At 41.9% G+C, this 17,341-nt stretch overlaps 1 protein-coding gene across 2 annotated transcripts; it reads left to right on the top strand.

Moving 5' to 3' along the window:
* Nucleotides 1-3,410: 3,410 nt before the first annotated feature.
* LOC145536114 (spindlin-2-like) lies at nucleotides 3,411-5,310 on the top strand. Of its 2 annotated transcripts, none has more exons than XM_081564744.1 (2): nucleotides 3,411-3,730; nucleotides 4,362-5,310. In XM_081564744.1, the coding sequence occupies exon 2, from the start codon at nucleotides 4,364-4,366 to the stop codon at nucleotides 5,138-5,140; it is 777 nt and encodes a 258-aa protein (XP_081420870.1). In that variant the 5' UTR covers nucleotides 3,411-3,730; nucleotides 4,362-4,363; the 3' UTR covers nucleotides 5,141-5,310. The 2 variants fall into 2 exon arrangements, with proteins under 2 accessions (XP_081420870.1, XP_081420871.1); XM_081564745.1 differs by lacking the exon at nucleotides 3,411-3,730 and having other exon boundaries at nucleotides 4,364-4,588; nucleotides 4,892-5,140.
* The last annotated feature ends 12,031 nt before the right edge of the window (nucleotides 5,311-17,341 follow it).

Genomic DNA, 17,341 nt, shown 5'->3' with positions numbered 1-17,341 from the left:
TAGAGTGGGATGAGTATTGTGAAATCAGTGGCCATGACCACCTATAGGTACAGAATGTGTCATTAGGGCAACAGTCTCCCTCTTTTGCTTAGCTTTGCTGTGATCTCTTCTCTGTGCAGCTTTGTCCTCAGTCTCTAGACCATGGTAGGGTGAATAGAGCAGCTCATTCTTCATATCCTCTCAGGTTCACTCATGTCCAGTGGACAAGATCATTTACTTCACACCCAGCAGTTTGTGCAAAAATATCACTGTGCCTCATTGACTCTGACTAGGTTGGATACCTAGTCATAAAACAGTCACTTGGACAGTATTTCAGTGCTCTGAAAGGTCAGACTTAGGTTGTTCCCAAGAGGAAAAAGGCTATATTATTACCAAAAAAAGTGTGATTGAATGCTAGGCTGCAATGTGTTACAATTCAACACATTTGCTGCTTATCATCCTTATGAATCATTCTTGCCATATATACATGTTCAAATATGTCTCCATTGTGTCAAATGTTATGTAGTCCTAAAACAGAATGAAACCGGGTCATTTGGAGAGACGTGGATGGACCTAGAGACTGTCATACAGAGTGAAGTAAGTCAAAAAGAGAAAAAAAATATTAATGTGTATATGTGAAATCAAGAAAAATGGTATAGATCATTTTATTTGCAAAGCAGAAATAGATATACAGATATAGAGAACAAATGTATGGATACCAAAGGGGAGAAAGGGGGCTGGGATGAATTGGAAGATTGAGATTGACATATATAACTATTGATACTATATGTAAAATACATAACTAATGACAACCTACTATATAAGTCAGGGAACTCCACTCAGTGCTCTGTGGTGACCTAAATGGGAAGGAAATCCAAAAAAGAGGGCATATATGTATATGCATAGCTGATACACTTTGCTGTACAGTAGAAACTAACACAATATTGCAAAACAACTATATTCCCATACAAATTTTAAAAATTGTAGAAAATGAAATTCAATCTACAGTGACAGAAGCAGATAAGCGGGAGAGGCAGTAAGTTAAGTGTGGGATGGTGGGATGAACAAGGGGGCACTAGGAAAGTTAAGGATTTGGATTTGTTCACTATCATGACTGTGGGGATGGTTTCATGGGTGTATGCCTATGTCAAACTCATCAAATTGTACACTTTAAAAATGAAAGTTTATTGTAGGTCATTATACCTCAATAAAGCTCTTAAAATTTATTAATAAAAGTGGAAAGGGGGAAATTTTTTTAAAAGCCTCCATGCATTCTTTCATCAATTACCAGTGAAATGTGAATTGTTACCATCTATTTTGAAAATATCCTTGTAAGAATAACTGGGTTTTTTTAAATTTTAAAACAATAGACTATTGATTTTTGAAATTTAAATAAATTGGAAAGAAAATGTGTGCCCTTTTGTTTCTTCTTTTTAACAACATATTTGTGAGGTTCATTCAAATTGTTGCATGAAGTTGTAGTTTACTCATTCTCAATCCTGTATGATAGTCCATTGTATGAATGGATATACCACAAAATACACAGTCTACTGTTGATGGAAATTTGGGTGATTTTCAGTGTGGAGCTATTATAAATAGTTGATATGAAAAGTAAGATGATAGGAAATAATTTCCCAACCAAGATATGGAGGACAACAGGTCCAAGAGAGAGTGAATTTGGTGGATGTTTTTCCACTGAGGAAGTTTAACCACTCTAGAGGGAACTGCTAAAAGGCTTATCTCAGAAGAGGTTATGACACCTTGTTGAAGCTAAGGATAATTGGAATCCAGAGTCCTGGCAAATCCCATTCATTTTTGGTTGGGAATCCAAGGAATAAAAGTGAGCCAGAAATAAACTCTCAGATGAACTAAAGCATATCTGAAATTTGCTTTCTATTAAAAAAATTGTATGGACTTGTATTGGCATTAGTTTCAGATATGAATTTTTTTCATAATCGATGATATTAATATTTTTATACTTTGATAATTGAAGCAATTTTTTATTGATCTTTCCTTTTTAGTAATTATTTTAAGCTTTGTTGCTTTGTTAACATTCAATCTATCACTTGATTCAAATATTACATGTATTTAATAACCACTAAACATTGAGTTTGTTCAGTTGGTTTTGAGTTGTTCAGTTGTTTTTTCTTCTGTATTATTTTATTGCATTTTACATTTTAATAAATCTATTGATATTAGAATAAATTTGGTGTAAAATTTTCCTCAAATTTTTAAAGAATCATTCCAGCATTCCTTAAAGAATAATTCTTCATTGATTCTCCATCATTTTATCTAATTGGTTCCTGTAAACTTATTTTTTCCTGAAGCTCCCTTTTCTGATAAACAGACTAAATTACCAGCTATCGTAGAAACATAATCCCAATGTTCAGTAATGGGAGAAATTAAATTGTGGTCCCTGTAAAACTGAGTTTCATGGACCAAAGGCCATACATGCAATAGGTGCTCAATAAATATTTGATGAATGAATAAGAGAAATAATAGTTTTCAGAATATTTAATATTTTAAGAAAATGCATAATCAATAAGGAAAAAAAACAGGGTATTAACTTGCCCATGCAAAGTGATCCTAGTTTTGTAAGAGCCTAGAAAAAATGGCAAAACAAATAATGAGCAGTAGTATATGGCTGGGAACCCTAGGGAATGAGAGCTAGAATTGCAGCTAATTATTTTCTTCATATCAATTTTCCAAGAATTCCACAATGTTAACATTTCCATAATGTTAACATTGAGGAAATGCATTTGCAATAGAGTAAAAGAAAAGGGACTTAAGAAATCAAGTCCAATAATGACCAGTAAGATTGTTCTAGTGGTAAAGAATCCACCAGCTAATACAGGAGTTCCAAACCTTGGTCGGGAAGGGAGTCTGAAATGGCAACCGACTTCAGTATTCTTGCCTGGAAAATTCCATAGACAGAACAGCCTGGTGGGCTACAGTCCATGGGGACTCCAAGAGTCAGACACCACTGAGCTCACACACTTACTTACAAGGAAAGCTTACGTCGAGATTGGGTCAAGATGGCAGACTGAGCACATTTGTCCCTTTCTAACAAAAATCCTTGTAAATGACAGGAAAGGCACATTTTAGTATGAAAAATATCTACAGAAGTGCACCGGGGGAAAGTAAAGACAAATTCCTAGTAGATGGAAAGCAGATGGAGCAGGGGCGCTTACAGGATGGAGGTGGAGGTGAGCACAGGAGAAACAGGACCCTGAAACCGGGAGGAAAGAGGAGGGGGCGATAGGGAGGAGGATTATAGGCCCAGCTGCTTCAGATTTGGGAAAGGGGCGGGATCGGGAGACAAGTAGCACCTCCCATGCTCAGAGCAGTGGTGGGCTTAAGAGTTGAGGTGGGGCAGGCGGTGTTTGGCAGGAAGGGGAGGCTTCTCTCCTGGCAGGAAGCTGCGCTACGGAGAGGGAGGAGACTACAGCACCAGTAGCGGCTGGTGGGATCCCGATGTCGCAGAGGGGCAGCCACTACCAAGAAAGAGGCGGAGGGCCCCAGAACAGAGTGCTGAAGACACCGCCGCCATCCTCCTCTCCTACTCCTCCGCCCTTCTGAACGAGCTCCTCGCCTAAGGATCCTCCCATCCCAGCTTTTGCAAGCACCCAGCTCATCGCCTGCCTATCCTTCTTGCACACAGACTCACCGCAAAGGAAGCTGCGAGGTGTCCGATTTGCACACGTGAAGCCTGAGATCCGGGCGGTGGACGCCAGGAAAGGAAAGGCCATTGGTGGGCGCCGGGACAGAGAAGGGGGATGGGATGGATTCCTGCCAGAGATAAGGGGTGGAGGCAGGCGCCGGGTGAGGCTAGGGTGGGAAGGGGGAGTGCAATGGGCAATAGGAAAGGGGCATAGCGTTAGAAAGCAGGCAAGACGTTGAAGATGAGCACAGGGGGGCGAGGGCACTGGGGGCCAAGAAAGCGAGCGGAGGTAGACAGGGGGCGTGTGAGTAGCAGACTACTAGGGTGTTCTGAGCAGGACGACAGTGAGTGAGGGCATGCGGGTCAGGGCTGTGGAAGGATAGGGGTTTTGCAGGGGATTCAGAGTGGGCGCCAGTGGCGGTGACGGAGACTGAGGTCTCTGAACAAGGACGTAGTCTTCCCCCTCCTGCAGAGTTCTTAACCCCAGGCAGCACCACTGCCGCTGCCGCTGCCGCTGCCGCTGCCGCCTTTCACCGCAGCCTCAGGGAACCTAGAAGGGAGAGCACTTTCAGGCACACAGCCAGGATTTCCAGTATTATTGCCAGGCTCATGGGGAAATTTTAGGCGCTGGCGCAGGGCACATGGAGACGTCGCTGTCGGCAGAACTTCACCTTATGGCATATTGAATGTTCCTCTCTTATCTTCTCTCCTCCTCTTGCAGACATGAAAACCCCCAACTCACAGGAGGCCGAAGGGCAGCAAACCAGGGCTGTTGCAGGAAAGGCCACTGGGTCTGCAAACATGATGAAGAAAAAGGCTTCCCAAAAGAAGCAGAGAGGCAGACCTTCGTCCCAGCCCCGCAGGAACATTGTGGGCTGCAGAATTTCACACGGATGGAAGGAAGGTGATGAACCCATCACTCAGTGGAAAGGAACTGTTCTGGATCAGGTGCCTATAAATCCTTCTCTTTATCTGGTGAAATATGATGGCATTGACTGTGTATACGGACTGGAACTTCACAGAGATGAAAGAGTTTTGTCTCTTAAAATTCTTTCTGACAGGGTGGCATCAACTCAAGTCAGTGATGCAAACCTTGCAAATACCATAATTGGTAAAGCTGTGGAACATATGTTTGAGGATGAGCATGGTTCTAAGGATGAATGGAGAGGAATGGTCTTAGCCCAAGCACCGATCATGAAAGCCTGGTTTTATATTACTTATGAGAAAGATCCTGTCTTGTACATGTACCAGCTTCTAGATGATTATAAAGAAGGAGACCTCCGTATCATGCCAGAGTCCAGTGAGTCTCCTCTCGCAGAAAGGGAGCCAGGAGGAGTTGTAGATGGTCTGATAGGCAAACATGTGGAATATACCAAAGAAGATGGCTCCAAACGGATCGGAATGGTGATTCACCAAGTGGAAGCCAAACCCTCTGTGTATTTCATCAAGTTTGATGATGATTTCCACATCTATGTCTATGATTTGGTGAAAAAGTCCTAACTGTCAGGATAAACTTTGCCACGTTTGTGAAAACAAATGCGTATTTTGTAGACATGCAAGCTAATGTTACTTTTCAGTGTGTTGAAAGCTTTAGGGTCCATGTTGATTAAACATCTTTGCCAGCATAACTATTGTCTTGTTCTAAGAAATACAAATGTATGTGGTCATGACATGCTGTGTGTAAGGAATTTGTCATGTTCAAAGGTTGGGTGTGTTTGGTGGATGGAACATGAAAGGAAGGAGCAGCTGTAAAATTCAGGCTGTGAATAAAGTTCAGCTAGTATCATAATCAGTCAAATAAAAATGGAATAGGACTTGGCTGGTTTGGGCTAGGGAGAGGAGAAGAGAATGAACTAGAGATGGGCTGTGGGTGAAAGGAAAAGGGAAGGAGGCTGCTTAAGAAAGGAGGTGGGAAGGGGCTGGAAATGGAGAGGCTCCTAAGGAGAGGGATGACCTAAGAGTGGGAGGCAGCCAACTGGAAGAGGGTGAAGAATAACAGAGGGAGAGTGAAATCTCGGGGCTGAGGGGAAAACGGACAGGATAAATTGAGTAAAGAGGGACACAAAGACGTTTAGAAGAGGTGCAGAGCAAGGGAGAGAAAGGCAAAGTTGGCAGAGATCTGAGGAGAGGCTAAAAGGGACACTCCAGAAGGGAAGGGACACTGAGGAAGGAGGAATTCTAAGAAGAAAGACTGACAGAGGGAGTGAGAATAGAGAAAAAAGGGTGTGAGGTGTGGAGCCCATGAGAGATGGAAAGACCCAAGGAAACTAGGCCATCTGGCAGTATCCAAGTTGCCCTCCTTAGCTCTGTGCACAAAGGATGTGGCAACAAACAAACCACATGGATTGGAGCTTCCCTAGAGGGGAATTTTGACAGGACTGTCTCAAGAGTTAAGCAGGAGCCAAGTTTAGACTTAAAAGACTTTTATCATATCAGGGACATCATGCCACACCTGCTGAGCAGAGCCCAGCCCTCAGCTTAAACACACTGCATGGTGCTCCATAGCAGGGGGCTGTTGTCAGTTTCCTTGTAGTTTCCAGAGGACCCAGGAGCAAGAAATGTCAGACCTGAAGTTCTCGGTTCACTTCCCCTACACTGAACAAACGACTTTTTCTGGAATGAGTTAGTGGAGTTCTCAGAACATAAGAGATGTGCCACCTTGCATTTGAAAAGCATTTTATCCAGAAAAATGGACACTTGCTTGACCCAGATATTGCACTCATCTCACTGTTCTTCATCCTCCGGGGCTATGCCTTGCCTCCTTACAGAAGAGAAGCAACAGAGGATTGAGCTTAATGTTTCTCTCCAGGGCATAGGGAATTCTTGACTGTCCATGCTTCTCTCAGCCCCCGCCTGAAACCACAGTTATCCCACCCCCGCCTCCCCCCATGACCCCACCACTTGTGCTTCACCAGATGGAGGTCTGCTGCCTCCAGAAACCCCATTCTGGCAACATCCCAACAAAACCAGTGCCTACTGACCCTTCACAGGCACCTCCTGATTAGTCTTGCCCACTTCAAGCACACGGGGAGCTGTGCTGGAAATGTGTGCAGTTCTATTTCCAGGTGAGATAGGTGGCACGGGCAGTTGGGCGGGGAGATGCGACTTTGTATAACTAAGTCCTTCAACTGTATAGTGCCACATAGGTGGTTGGTGAGAAGAGAGTGTGGTAACTCCCAATAAATTCCCTCTGAGGTATGGTGTCCCGATACATGGGTCTTTGTCCTTCTCTCTTTCTTTCCTTCTCCCAGTTTTGCTGTGGGAAAAACTTCAAAACTCTCTCTGGTCTTCCCACTGCACACTCTGCCCTCCAAGAAACAATTCTGGTGTCTCTCTTCTGCCCAATAACTCCAGGCATAGCAGGCAGATGGGGAGGCAGGGAGCTTCCTGGAGTGGAAAGAAGTTGGTAATTCCAGTTCATTCTCTCCACCAAACATGATCTGAAGCTGTTTGCCTCGAGAACTACAGAAGGCAAGCCCACCTCACCAGAGCAGGGATAGGTTTTCTTTCATACATCACATAATTCAGTCTAGCAAACACCTGCAGGCCACTCATGGGCCAGTTTCAGCCCACTGTCATATTTTGCTTGATCTTCATGTTTTTATTATCCTCCATTTTAAAATTAGCTATATAGACATTTGGGGAATTTCACACTTCAAAAATCCACATGTCTGGCTTGCCTGAGAAAACAAAACAGTAGAGCAAGGGTTAGGGCCCACATTCCAACAAAGACACAAGGAGTTGACTCTGAGGAAGGGCTCAGCCCATTTTAAACTCAGAATGCTCTCTCGAGTGGGCCATGCCCCCAGATGGCCTGCTTCACTCTAATAAAATGCCCAGATGTCCCCTGGAAGCATTTGCATTGGTAGCTTAGCCATTCTTTGGCTTACTTTAACCCCATTTGCTTTTTATTTTGCTTTCTTTATCTTCATCTCACCAATACTTACTTCAGGGGGGCTCTCTGCCAGGCAGTCTTCTAGACAGGAGCTTAGAATATGGTCATAAGAAAGATAAAGTAATCTTACCCTCATGGAACTTTCATTGTAGTTTAGGAGACAGACTAGCCAAGAGACAAGAAGTAAAATTTAAAGTATTTTCACACTGATAAATGTTAAGAAAGAAAAAATATAAAGCAAAGAATGGGGGAACTGGAATTCCAGGGAGGAGGCTGAAATTGGATAGATAGGGAGTCCAGAGAGAGCCTCACTGAGCACACAGTTTTTGAGTAAAGACCTGAAGGCACTGATAGAACTAGCCCTGTGGTTGTCTAGGGAAGGGGCATTCCAGCAAGAGGGACAACAAGTGCTGAGGCTCAAGGCAAGAGTAGGCCTGACGTGTTCAAGCAATATTGAGAATGCCAACATGGCTGGAACTGAGTGAGCAAGGTAGAGAATATCAAGGAAGTGAGTTCAGAGAAGTGATGCGGATCTGGGAGAAGAATGGAATTTGACTTTTACGTTGTGTGTGATGGCAAACCGTTCAATTGTTTTCAGCAGAGACCCAACATTATTTGTCTCATTTTTTAACCAGGACACTTTGGCAACTCTTGAGAATAATCTGTAATGGATTTCAAGGACAGAGAGAGCAACATCAAATATTTCAGTGTAATACCTGATATTTGCATATGAGAAACTGAAATTTGAATATAGGTTACATTTTAGGTGAATAAGAATAGAATCTTTTTTTCAATAATCAGTGTGCGTGTGTGCCTGCTTAGTCACTTCAGTCATGTCCAAATATTTGTGACGCCGAGGATGGTAGCCCCCCCAGGCTCCTTTCTCCATGGGATTCTCCAGGCAAGAATACTGGAGTAGGTTGCCATTTCCTTCTCCAATGGAATCTTTCCCACTCAGGGATCAAACCCACATCTCTTATTTCTCTTGCATTGGCAGGTGTTTTCTTTTCAACTAGAGCCACCTGTGCTAGTGGTAAAGAACCCACCTGCCAATGCAGGAGACGTAAGAGATGCATGTTTGATCCCTGAGTCGGGAAGATCCCCTGGAAGAGGGCATGGCAACCCACCCCTGTATTCTAGCATGGAGAATCCCATGGACATAGGAGCCTGGCAGGCTAGTCCACAGGATCACAAAGAGACTTCATGACTGAAGCAATTTAGCATGCATTCACACACAGAGCCACCTGGGAAGCCTCAATAAACAGTGCAAGATTTTCCATTTGCCAAGGAATGTACTCATATCCCTTCATACCTTGCACACAAAATTAGTTCTGAATGGATACAAAGTTAGTACTCAATTTAAGAAGTAGCATTTATACAATATTAGGATAATGTGGAAGAAAGTGTATTTTTCCTATGGAAATGGTGAAAATTTTGTTTAAAAACTCTGATATTGACAGATATTGATGGAAATTTTGATAAATATTGTCATATTAAAATATGAATCCTCTAATTTGAAAAAAAATCATGCTGTACAGTAGAAATTGTTATGATATACAGCTTTCTATTCATCAGATCAACAACATGGATGAAGTTGAAACATATTTGTTGTCAATCAGATAAAAATGTGAGAGATCCTATCCACTGCTGGGAGTTCTGTTGGAAATAAGTTTGCCATTATCTAGTGAGTTTGAAGATGGCATATTTACAACAGTTTTACTGTTGGAGGACAGTTCTGTATGGATCCCTCTCTACATTTTGCAAGCAAAGGAATGAATGATTTTGGTTTGCCACTTTCCTTTGAAGGATGTTTGAATAACAAACATCTTTTTGAGATGGAATAGTGGTTCCTTCTATAGCAATGAGCAGGAATGCCTACTGCAATATAATAAATATGTCTTCTTCTACAGTAAGAAGAAGACATATTTACTGCCCATTATAAAAGATTAAGTTAATTAAAGTAGTTTCCTTTCCTCTAATGCTATCTACTGTGTATATACGTGCTCTGTGTCCACTTACTGTCACCCTGTGGTAAGTGGGACTCGGGGATTTAGAGTAAAACTGCTAATTATCTGACTGTAGCTGTTGCTGTGAATAATAAGCTGTTAACAAGGAGTAATTGAGGAAATTGTTGCAAGATGAGTACCAGGAAGTACATTCAAAGACAGGCTGTAATCATGCGTTCTTTTTTTTTAATTGTAAATTTTAATTAGAGGATAACTTACAATATTGTGATGGTTTCTGCCATACATCAACATGAATTGGTCATAGGTATGCATATGTCCCCTCCCTCTTGAACATCCCTCCCACCTCCCTACCCATCCCATCCCTCTAGGTTGTCACAAAGCACCAGCTTTTGGTTCCCTGTGTTATACAGCAAATTCCCACTGGCTATTTATTTTACATATGGTAATATGTTTCAATGCTACTCTCTCAAATCACCCCACCCTTTCCTTACCCACTGTGTCCAAAAGTCTGTTCTTTATGTCTGCATTTCCTTTGCTGCCCTGCAAGTAGAATCATCAGTACTATCTTTCTAGATTCTATACATATGCATTAATATATTCATGCATTATTTCTTGATAATTCAACTCCAGTTGAAAGTTGTTCCTCAATCTAGTCATTAACCTCAGGTCCACTCCACTACAACAAATAGTCCTAAAATTAATCCTAAGTAAGCAGAAGTTTTTGTATCCTTTCAGATAACAGTGACAGAGACACAGAGCAACCCAGAGTTAAAGGAAGGAAAGCACAAGCACCCTAAGCATAAACTGGAGAATCCTTAGAACTTTTGATAGTTGGCTTGGGATATGAGACGGCTGGACAAATAATTATTGTAAATGAAGAATGTAAACAGCTGGGCTACTCAACCACAACTGCTATAAGTAGAAAAATAATTAGCGATGACACTGAGTCCTCTCTGACCCTAATGTAGATAAGATGTCATATGCATTTATCTGAGTAGGCTAGAGAATTTTGGTGAGGAGAAACAAATTTTATGGCTCTGGTAGATATGGATGTCCAAATTACTATTCTACAGGACCCGTGGAAGGGAACAGTATCTAGACTTGTGTTATAGGTTTTGGCCAGGTTTAGAATAGGGAAAACTTGAATATGAAACTTGAATGAAACCATCTGTGCCAATTCTGTGCAATCTCAGTGTTACCTTCATATCTGAATATATAGTAGGAAATGATGCTTGTATTTTCCTGTCCCATAAGTGCTAGATGAAACTCAGCCACATGTAGAGAAGTATTAGGGAAACATAAATTGTTCTACCAGTAGCCTCTCTGGCTCATCCTGGGTGGTTTCACACACAGAGTATAGAATCCCAGGAGGAATAAAAAAATTCACAGCCATGATTAAATATTACTTAAAGGAAGCAGGGGGAGTAAGAAATGCAGGACCTGTATAGAAAAGCCATGCATGCACAGTATAAAAGTCTAAGAAGAGCTGAAGGTTTATAGTGGATTATTGTCAAGTAAATTCAGTTGTTTCTTCTATCATCTCAGCTGTTGCATACAATGTGACTCTAACTGAATCTATTACACACACTGTCTTGAACACTGGCAGCACCTTCTTTGCCATACTATTGGCACCTGACGATCAAGATCTGTTCACATTTATGTGACAAGACATCTCATATATGTTTTTTTTTTTGTACTCCTCTGGGTTACCTAATCTTCTTTGCCATTTATGAAAATCAGATAGTTTAGAATTTAATGTATTTGTTGTTGTTCAGTCACTCAGTCGTGTCTGACTCTGCGACCCCGTGGACTGCAGCATGCCAGGCTTCCCTGCCTTTCAATATAAGTAAGGATTCTGATTTATAAAGTTTTCACATATATGCATGATGTCCTGATGGTTGGCTTTCAAAAGCTTCAGTTTTAAAATTGTTGGTTTCCTAGGAAGAGTGCTTGAAAACCTTCAACAGAATTCAGTAGTTTGCTTGCCTAGTAATGTTTCTTGGGACTTTGCAGGCAGATTCACAATACTGAGTCCTTAGGCAGTCAAGGAAAATTTGTTGTCTATTCAGCCCCCTACCACTAAAAAGGAGGACTATCATTAAGCTGGATCCCTCGGATATTGAAACGAGTTTGTGATTCTTTCAAAATTCTGCTTGGTCCTATATATTGGCTAACCCACAAATTACCATCTTTTGAGTGGGGCCAAAACAGCATTCTGCTATGGAAACTGTCTCTCAAGCTGTGTCATACTCTGTATCTTTGGGACCCTACATTCATACTGACCAACCTGAGATTTAGGGCCCTGTAACTGATGATTTTCCAATTGGAGTCTCTGGCAGAGGGAAACATTCTTTGCCAGGAGATGTGCTTTGGGCTTTTGGGCTTAGCTTCTCCTTGATATGTATGTTAAATATATCTTTATAGAAAGCATCTATTTTGAAAATTGAACACCTACACCATGGACATCTTGTGTCTCTCTAGCCTGTTTTTCCCTTTTTGTGATAGACAATTCCAACTTAACATCTATATGGTGGGAAAAGATAAGTCTTGCTTGTCAGAGGTAAATAGTATGTTTAATACTTACCTGGCCTCAACCCGATGGCATATGGACTTTACATGAAAAAGTGGGTACTACACCTTCAGGGAAACTCTATTAACCACTCTGCCACTTGAAGTAAAACTGCTAGTTAAGTGAGGTCTTGATTCATTTAGAGGTTCAACTAATCCCTAGGCCTGGTTCACTGATGGTTTGGATAAGTTGAAACCTAGTGGTGTCTACTATGCTGCTATATATATTTAATCTCACTATCAGCTAAACAGAATTGAAAGCAGATCGTGGTCACTGTCCTCGGTGTTCAGACTGAAGGGCACTTGCATAGGTCTTGGTACTACTTTAGAGGAAGTTTGTCCTATTTTAATGACTCATGATATATTAACAATAGCCTAGTTTGTGGTCTACCACTTGGGAAGTTACAGACTTGCAAACTGAAGACTTCAAACTATAGAATCAGAGGAATGACACTACCAAGATGGTGACAGATTGTCCCAACTTCACTCCCACTCACAAGAAGAACAACTACTCATGGACAAAACACCACTGAGAAGATAATAGAATGTGAACAAAACTGAAGTACCCCTCCTGTATCACAGAGACCAAAACAGTCCACACTAGAAGATTAAAAGAAGTGGTTGCATGCTGATTGCATTGCCAGTCCTTCAGGCTGGCACTGTACCACACTAAGAGATTTCCCCAAGTCTAAAGTCGTTTAGTGAGAAAGAGTGCCCAGGGTAGGTACCCAGGTCCCAGCATTATAGACTGCTTTTTGGAAGTCCCCATTTAGGTCCTGCCTCACAGGAATTGTGGAGAAATGTGCATGGCTTGCCCACTGAGACTCTAGTTGTGAGGAGAATGAAGGAGGATTGCAACAACCGCCACATGTATCATGGCAGACTGAGTTCCTACCCGTAGCACCTATGTAGTCATCCCAACCAGCAGATTTTCTCATCTGCAGAAAGCAGACTGTAGTGCAGTCTGACCAGAAACTGGGCTGGGTACAGAGCTGGCTGATTCAAGTCCTTAAACAAAAAGTTTTGCTGGATCTAGAGCTCTGCCCATGCTCTACCCAGATAGGGAAGATACTCATAGCCCAGCCCATGACTGAGTGTAGCTCCTGGCCATTTCCTGAGCAGAAAGCATAACTAGGAGCACCTGGGAGGCTTCTTAGACCCAACTTCCCTGCACCATCAACCGAAGAGCTAATTAATTGCCTCACATAGTGCTGAGTGAAACTCCCAGCTCCTCCCAACAAGAAAACCTGGACAGAACACCTGGAGACCTGGGTAGCCCAGCAACACTTGAGCAGAGAGCCCAGCAAGAGAGTTGATCATCCACAGAGAAAAATCAGTGTTTCAGTTCAGCCAGGGAATTGGGGCATGTGTCCACTTGAGAAAAGACCACAGAGTCTTGTTGACTTCGAAGTGGGTTTTCCCACTCTGCCCAGGCAGGAAAGCAAAGTCATAGCCCCACCCATTGCCGAATACAGTATTCAGTCTTCCCAACAAGGGAACCTAACAGAGTGCATAGGAAATGCTCTAGCCTATCCAACATCCTGCTTATGGCTGCACTTGAACAGAGACCACAGACAGTGATTTTTCCAAACTTCAGAGAAAAACTTGTGACCATCTCCGGCCAGGGAACTCAGTGCACAGTCTTGCATAATTCAGGTTCCTAAACAATGAACCATGCAGAACTTGGAGCCTTTTCAGCTGCCCCACTAGTCAGGGAAACAGTTATTGTCCCATCTACTGCTGAGTATGGTACTGAGTCCTGGTGATCTAGGAAGCCTGACCAGAGAACACAGGCAACTGTAGAGCCCAACATACAGCCTTGCTTGGACAAAGAATAGAGCCAGCAATCATATACAACTTTTCTCAGTCAGTGTCACTCACCTTAACCTCAGAGCTTGGCAGTGGCCTCACCCCAAAACAGACCTTGGTAGCAGACTCTATATGCCTGAGGATATAACCAGCAGATATGCACAGAAACCCAGGCTGCACTTACTGAAAAATAGCTGTCTCTTTCAAAGAGAACCTATAAGATCTGGAAGAGGAAACTGCTTACCCAACCACACAGATATCAACATAAGGAATCAAGGATCATAAAAAATTAGAAAAACATGATAATATCAAAAGTTAAAGTGAAAGTCATTCAGCTGTGTCTGACTCTTTGTGATCCCATGGACTATAGCCCCCCAGGCTCCTCTGACCATGGGGAACTTCCAGACAAGGATACTGGAGTGGGTGGCCATGCCCTCCTCCAGGGGGATAACATCAACGAAAATAATAAATCTCCAATAAGTGACCTAAAGAAATGAAGTTTTAAGCCAGCTTTTTCACTCTCCTCTTTCACCCTCATCAAGATGTTCTTTAGTTCCTCTTTGCTTTCTGCCATTAGAGTTGTATCATCCGCATACCTGAGGTTGTTGATATTTCTCCCAGCAATCTTGATTCCAGCTTGTGAATCACCCAGCCTGGCATTTTGCATGATGTACTGTGCATATAAGGAGCTTGTCTCGTGGCTCAGACAGTAAAGAGTCTGCCTGCACTGCAAGAGACTTGGGTTCGCTCTCTGAGTCAGGACGATCCCCTGAAGAAGGAAATGGCAACCCACTCCAGTATTCTTGCCTGGAAAATTCCATGGACAGAGGAGTTTGCAAGGCTACAGTCCATGGGGTCACAAAGAGTTGGACACGACTGAGTGACTTCACTTCACTTCATTATGCATATAAGTTAAATAAGCAGGATAATAGTATACAGCCTTGATGTACTCCTTTCCCAACTTTGAACGAGCCTACTGTTCTATGTCTGGTTCTAAATATTGCTTCTCAACCAGACAAAAAAATCATAATAAATCTCATAAAGAAGTTTAGTAAACTACAAAAATATACAGTTAAGTGAAATTAAGAAAACCATGCATGAACAAAACAGGAAGTTTAACAAAAAATTAGACACTACTAAAAAGACAAAAACCAGAAAACCTGGAGCTCCAAAGTACAATGACAAAAGTGAGGAATTAAATAGAGAGCTTCAAACATACTTGAACATGTAAAAGAAAGAATCAGTGATCTAGAAAACAGAACTTTAGAAATTATCCAGAGGAGCAAAATGAAAAGAGAATTTAAAAAAGTGAAGAAAGCCATTGTGACTTATGGGACACAAACAATAGAAACAATGTTTACATTATGGGAATTCCACAAGGAAAAAAAGAAAGATAAAGGGACAAAAAGTGTAATATTAGTAAAAGCAAAAATGGCTAAAAGCTTTCCAAACCTGAGGAGAAGGATGAACATCCAGATTCATGAGACTCAAAAGAGCCCAAATGTATTGAACTTGAATAAAGCTATGCTGAGACATATTATAATTAAATTGTTAAAAGTGAAGAAAATAATTTTTTGAAAGAAACAAGAAAAGTTACGTATAAGGAGACTCCCCCACCCTAAATACTAAGGATGGATTTTTTTTAATTAAGTAATTTATTTTAATTGCAGGATAATTTTTTTTGCAATATTGTGATGGTTTTTGCCATGAATCAACATGAATCAGCCAGAGATATACATTTGTCCCCCCATTCTGAACCCTCCTCCCACCTCTCTCCCCACCCTACCCAGTGCACCAGCCTTGGGTGCCCTGCTTCACGCACTGAACTTGCACTGGTCATCTATTTTACATATGGTAATATACATGTTTCAATGCTCTTCTCTCAAGTCATCCCACACCTGCCTTCTCCCACTGAGTCCAAAAGTCTATTCTTTACATCTGTGTCTCCTTTGCTGCCCCGCATGTAGGATCATCAGTACCATCTTTCTAAATTCCATATATATGCATTAACATACAGTGTTTGTCTTTCTCTTTCTGAGTTACTTCACTTTGTATAATAGGTTCCAGGTTCATCCACCTCATTAGAACTGACTCAAATTCCTTTTTATAGCTGAGTAATATTCCATTGTGTATATGTACCACAACTTCCTTATCCATTCATCTGCTAGTGGACATCTAGGTTGCTTCCATGTCCTAGCTATTGTAAACAGTGCTGCAATGAACATTGGAGTATGTGTCTCTTTCAATTCTGGTTTCCTTGGGGTGTATGCCCAGCAGTGGGATTGCTGTGTCATATGGCAGTTCTAGTCCCAGTTTTTTAAAGAATCTCCACACTGTTCTCTATAGTGGCTGTACCAATTTGCAGTCCCACTAAAGTGTAAGAGGGTTCCCTTTTGTCCACACCTTCTCCAGCATTTGCTGTTTATAGACTTTCTGATGATGGCCATTCTTATTGGTGTGAGATGATAACTCATTGTGGTTTTGATTTGCATTTCTCTAATAATGAGTGATATTCAGGATCTTTTCATGTATTTATTAGCCATCTGGATGTCTTCTTTGGAGAAGTGTCTGTTTAGGTCTCTTGCCAACTTTTTGACTGAGTTGTTTGTTTTTCTGGTATTGAGCTGCATGAGCTGCTTGTATATTTTGGACTTTAATTCTTCGTCAGTTGTTTTGCTTGCTATTATTTTCTCCTATTCTGAGGGCTGTATTTTCACCTTGCTTATAGTTTTCCTGCAGGCTAGAATAACCCCACCTATAAAAGTGTGAGTCCCTTGAACTCCCTGAGTGCCATACAGGTGCTACTGTTGGGAGGGGTGTGTGGTAAGGTTGCTCATTTTCTCTACCTCCTGCCTAGTCAGAGGAATGCCATCATCCCCCATACTATATACTTCACTAACCATGCCTGGATACTATCCTTGGACTTTGGGGTGGGGGGGATTAGAAGCTATGCCAGTAAGCTCAGTGGATGTATGTTCTATTATCATGAATGTTCTTGAGTTGTGGATGCCCCACTGGTTAGAGTTGCTGTGCCTTTTCCTTCTTCTGTATTAGGGGTCTGATGGCATGAGGCGTTTTATCTGTTTCACTGTGAATTACCACAACATCTTCCACTTTGCTCTTCTCACTTTTCCAGAGATTCCACCTCCTAGTGTCACAATCAGGCTTTCTCATGAGCACTTAAACCTTAAGCCATAGCAGACTTCACCCTCCTGGCTTTGCAAAACCGCATGCTAAAGTCTCCAAATTAATTTGCTTCTGTTAATATCTCACCCTATCAGCTCACTCTGAAGCCAGAAAAATAGTGGATGACTACACTTCCTTCTCTACCCTCAGTTCTTCTTCCAACTTTCTAACTTGGAGTCTCAGCCTCTAGTTGGGCATCAGTGACTAGCCAAACTCCACAGCAGAGGCCAGTCTGTTGCAGCAGCCATTCATTTTCCTTCCTGGCCACAGTGTGTG

This window comes from Giraffa tippelskirchi, chromosome X (assembly GCF_054371585.1).
Source record: "Giraffa tippelskirchi isolate mGirTip1 chromosome X, T2T-mGirTip1v1.2.pri, whole genome shotgun sequence".
NCBI classification, from domain to species: Eukaryota; Metazoa; Chordata; class Mammalia; order Artiodactyla; family Giraffidae; genus Giraffa; species Giraffa tippelskirchi.
The sequence above is the reverse complement of the archived record's forward strand: the minus strand, read 5'-3'. Positions and strand labels throughout refer to the sequence as shown.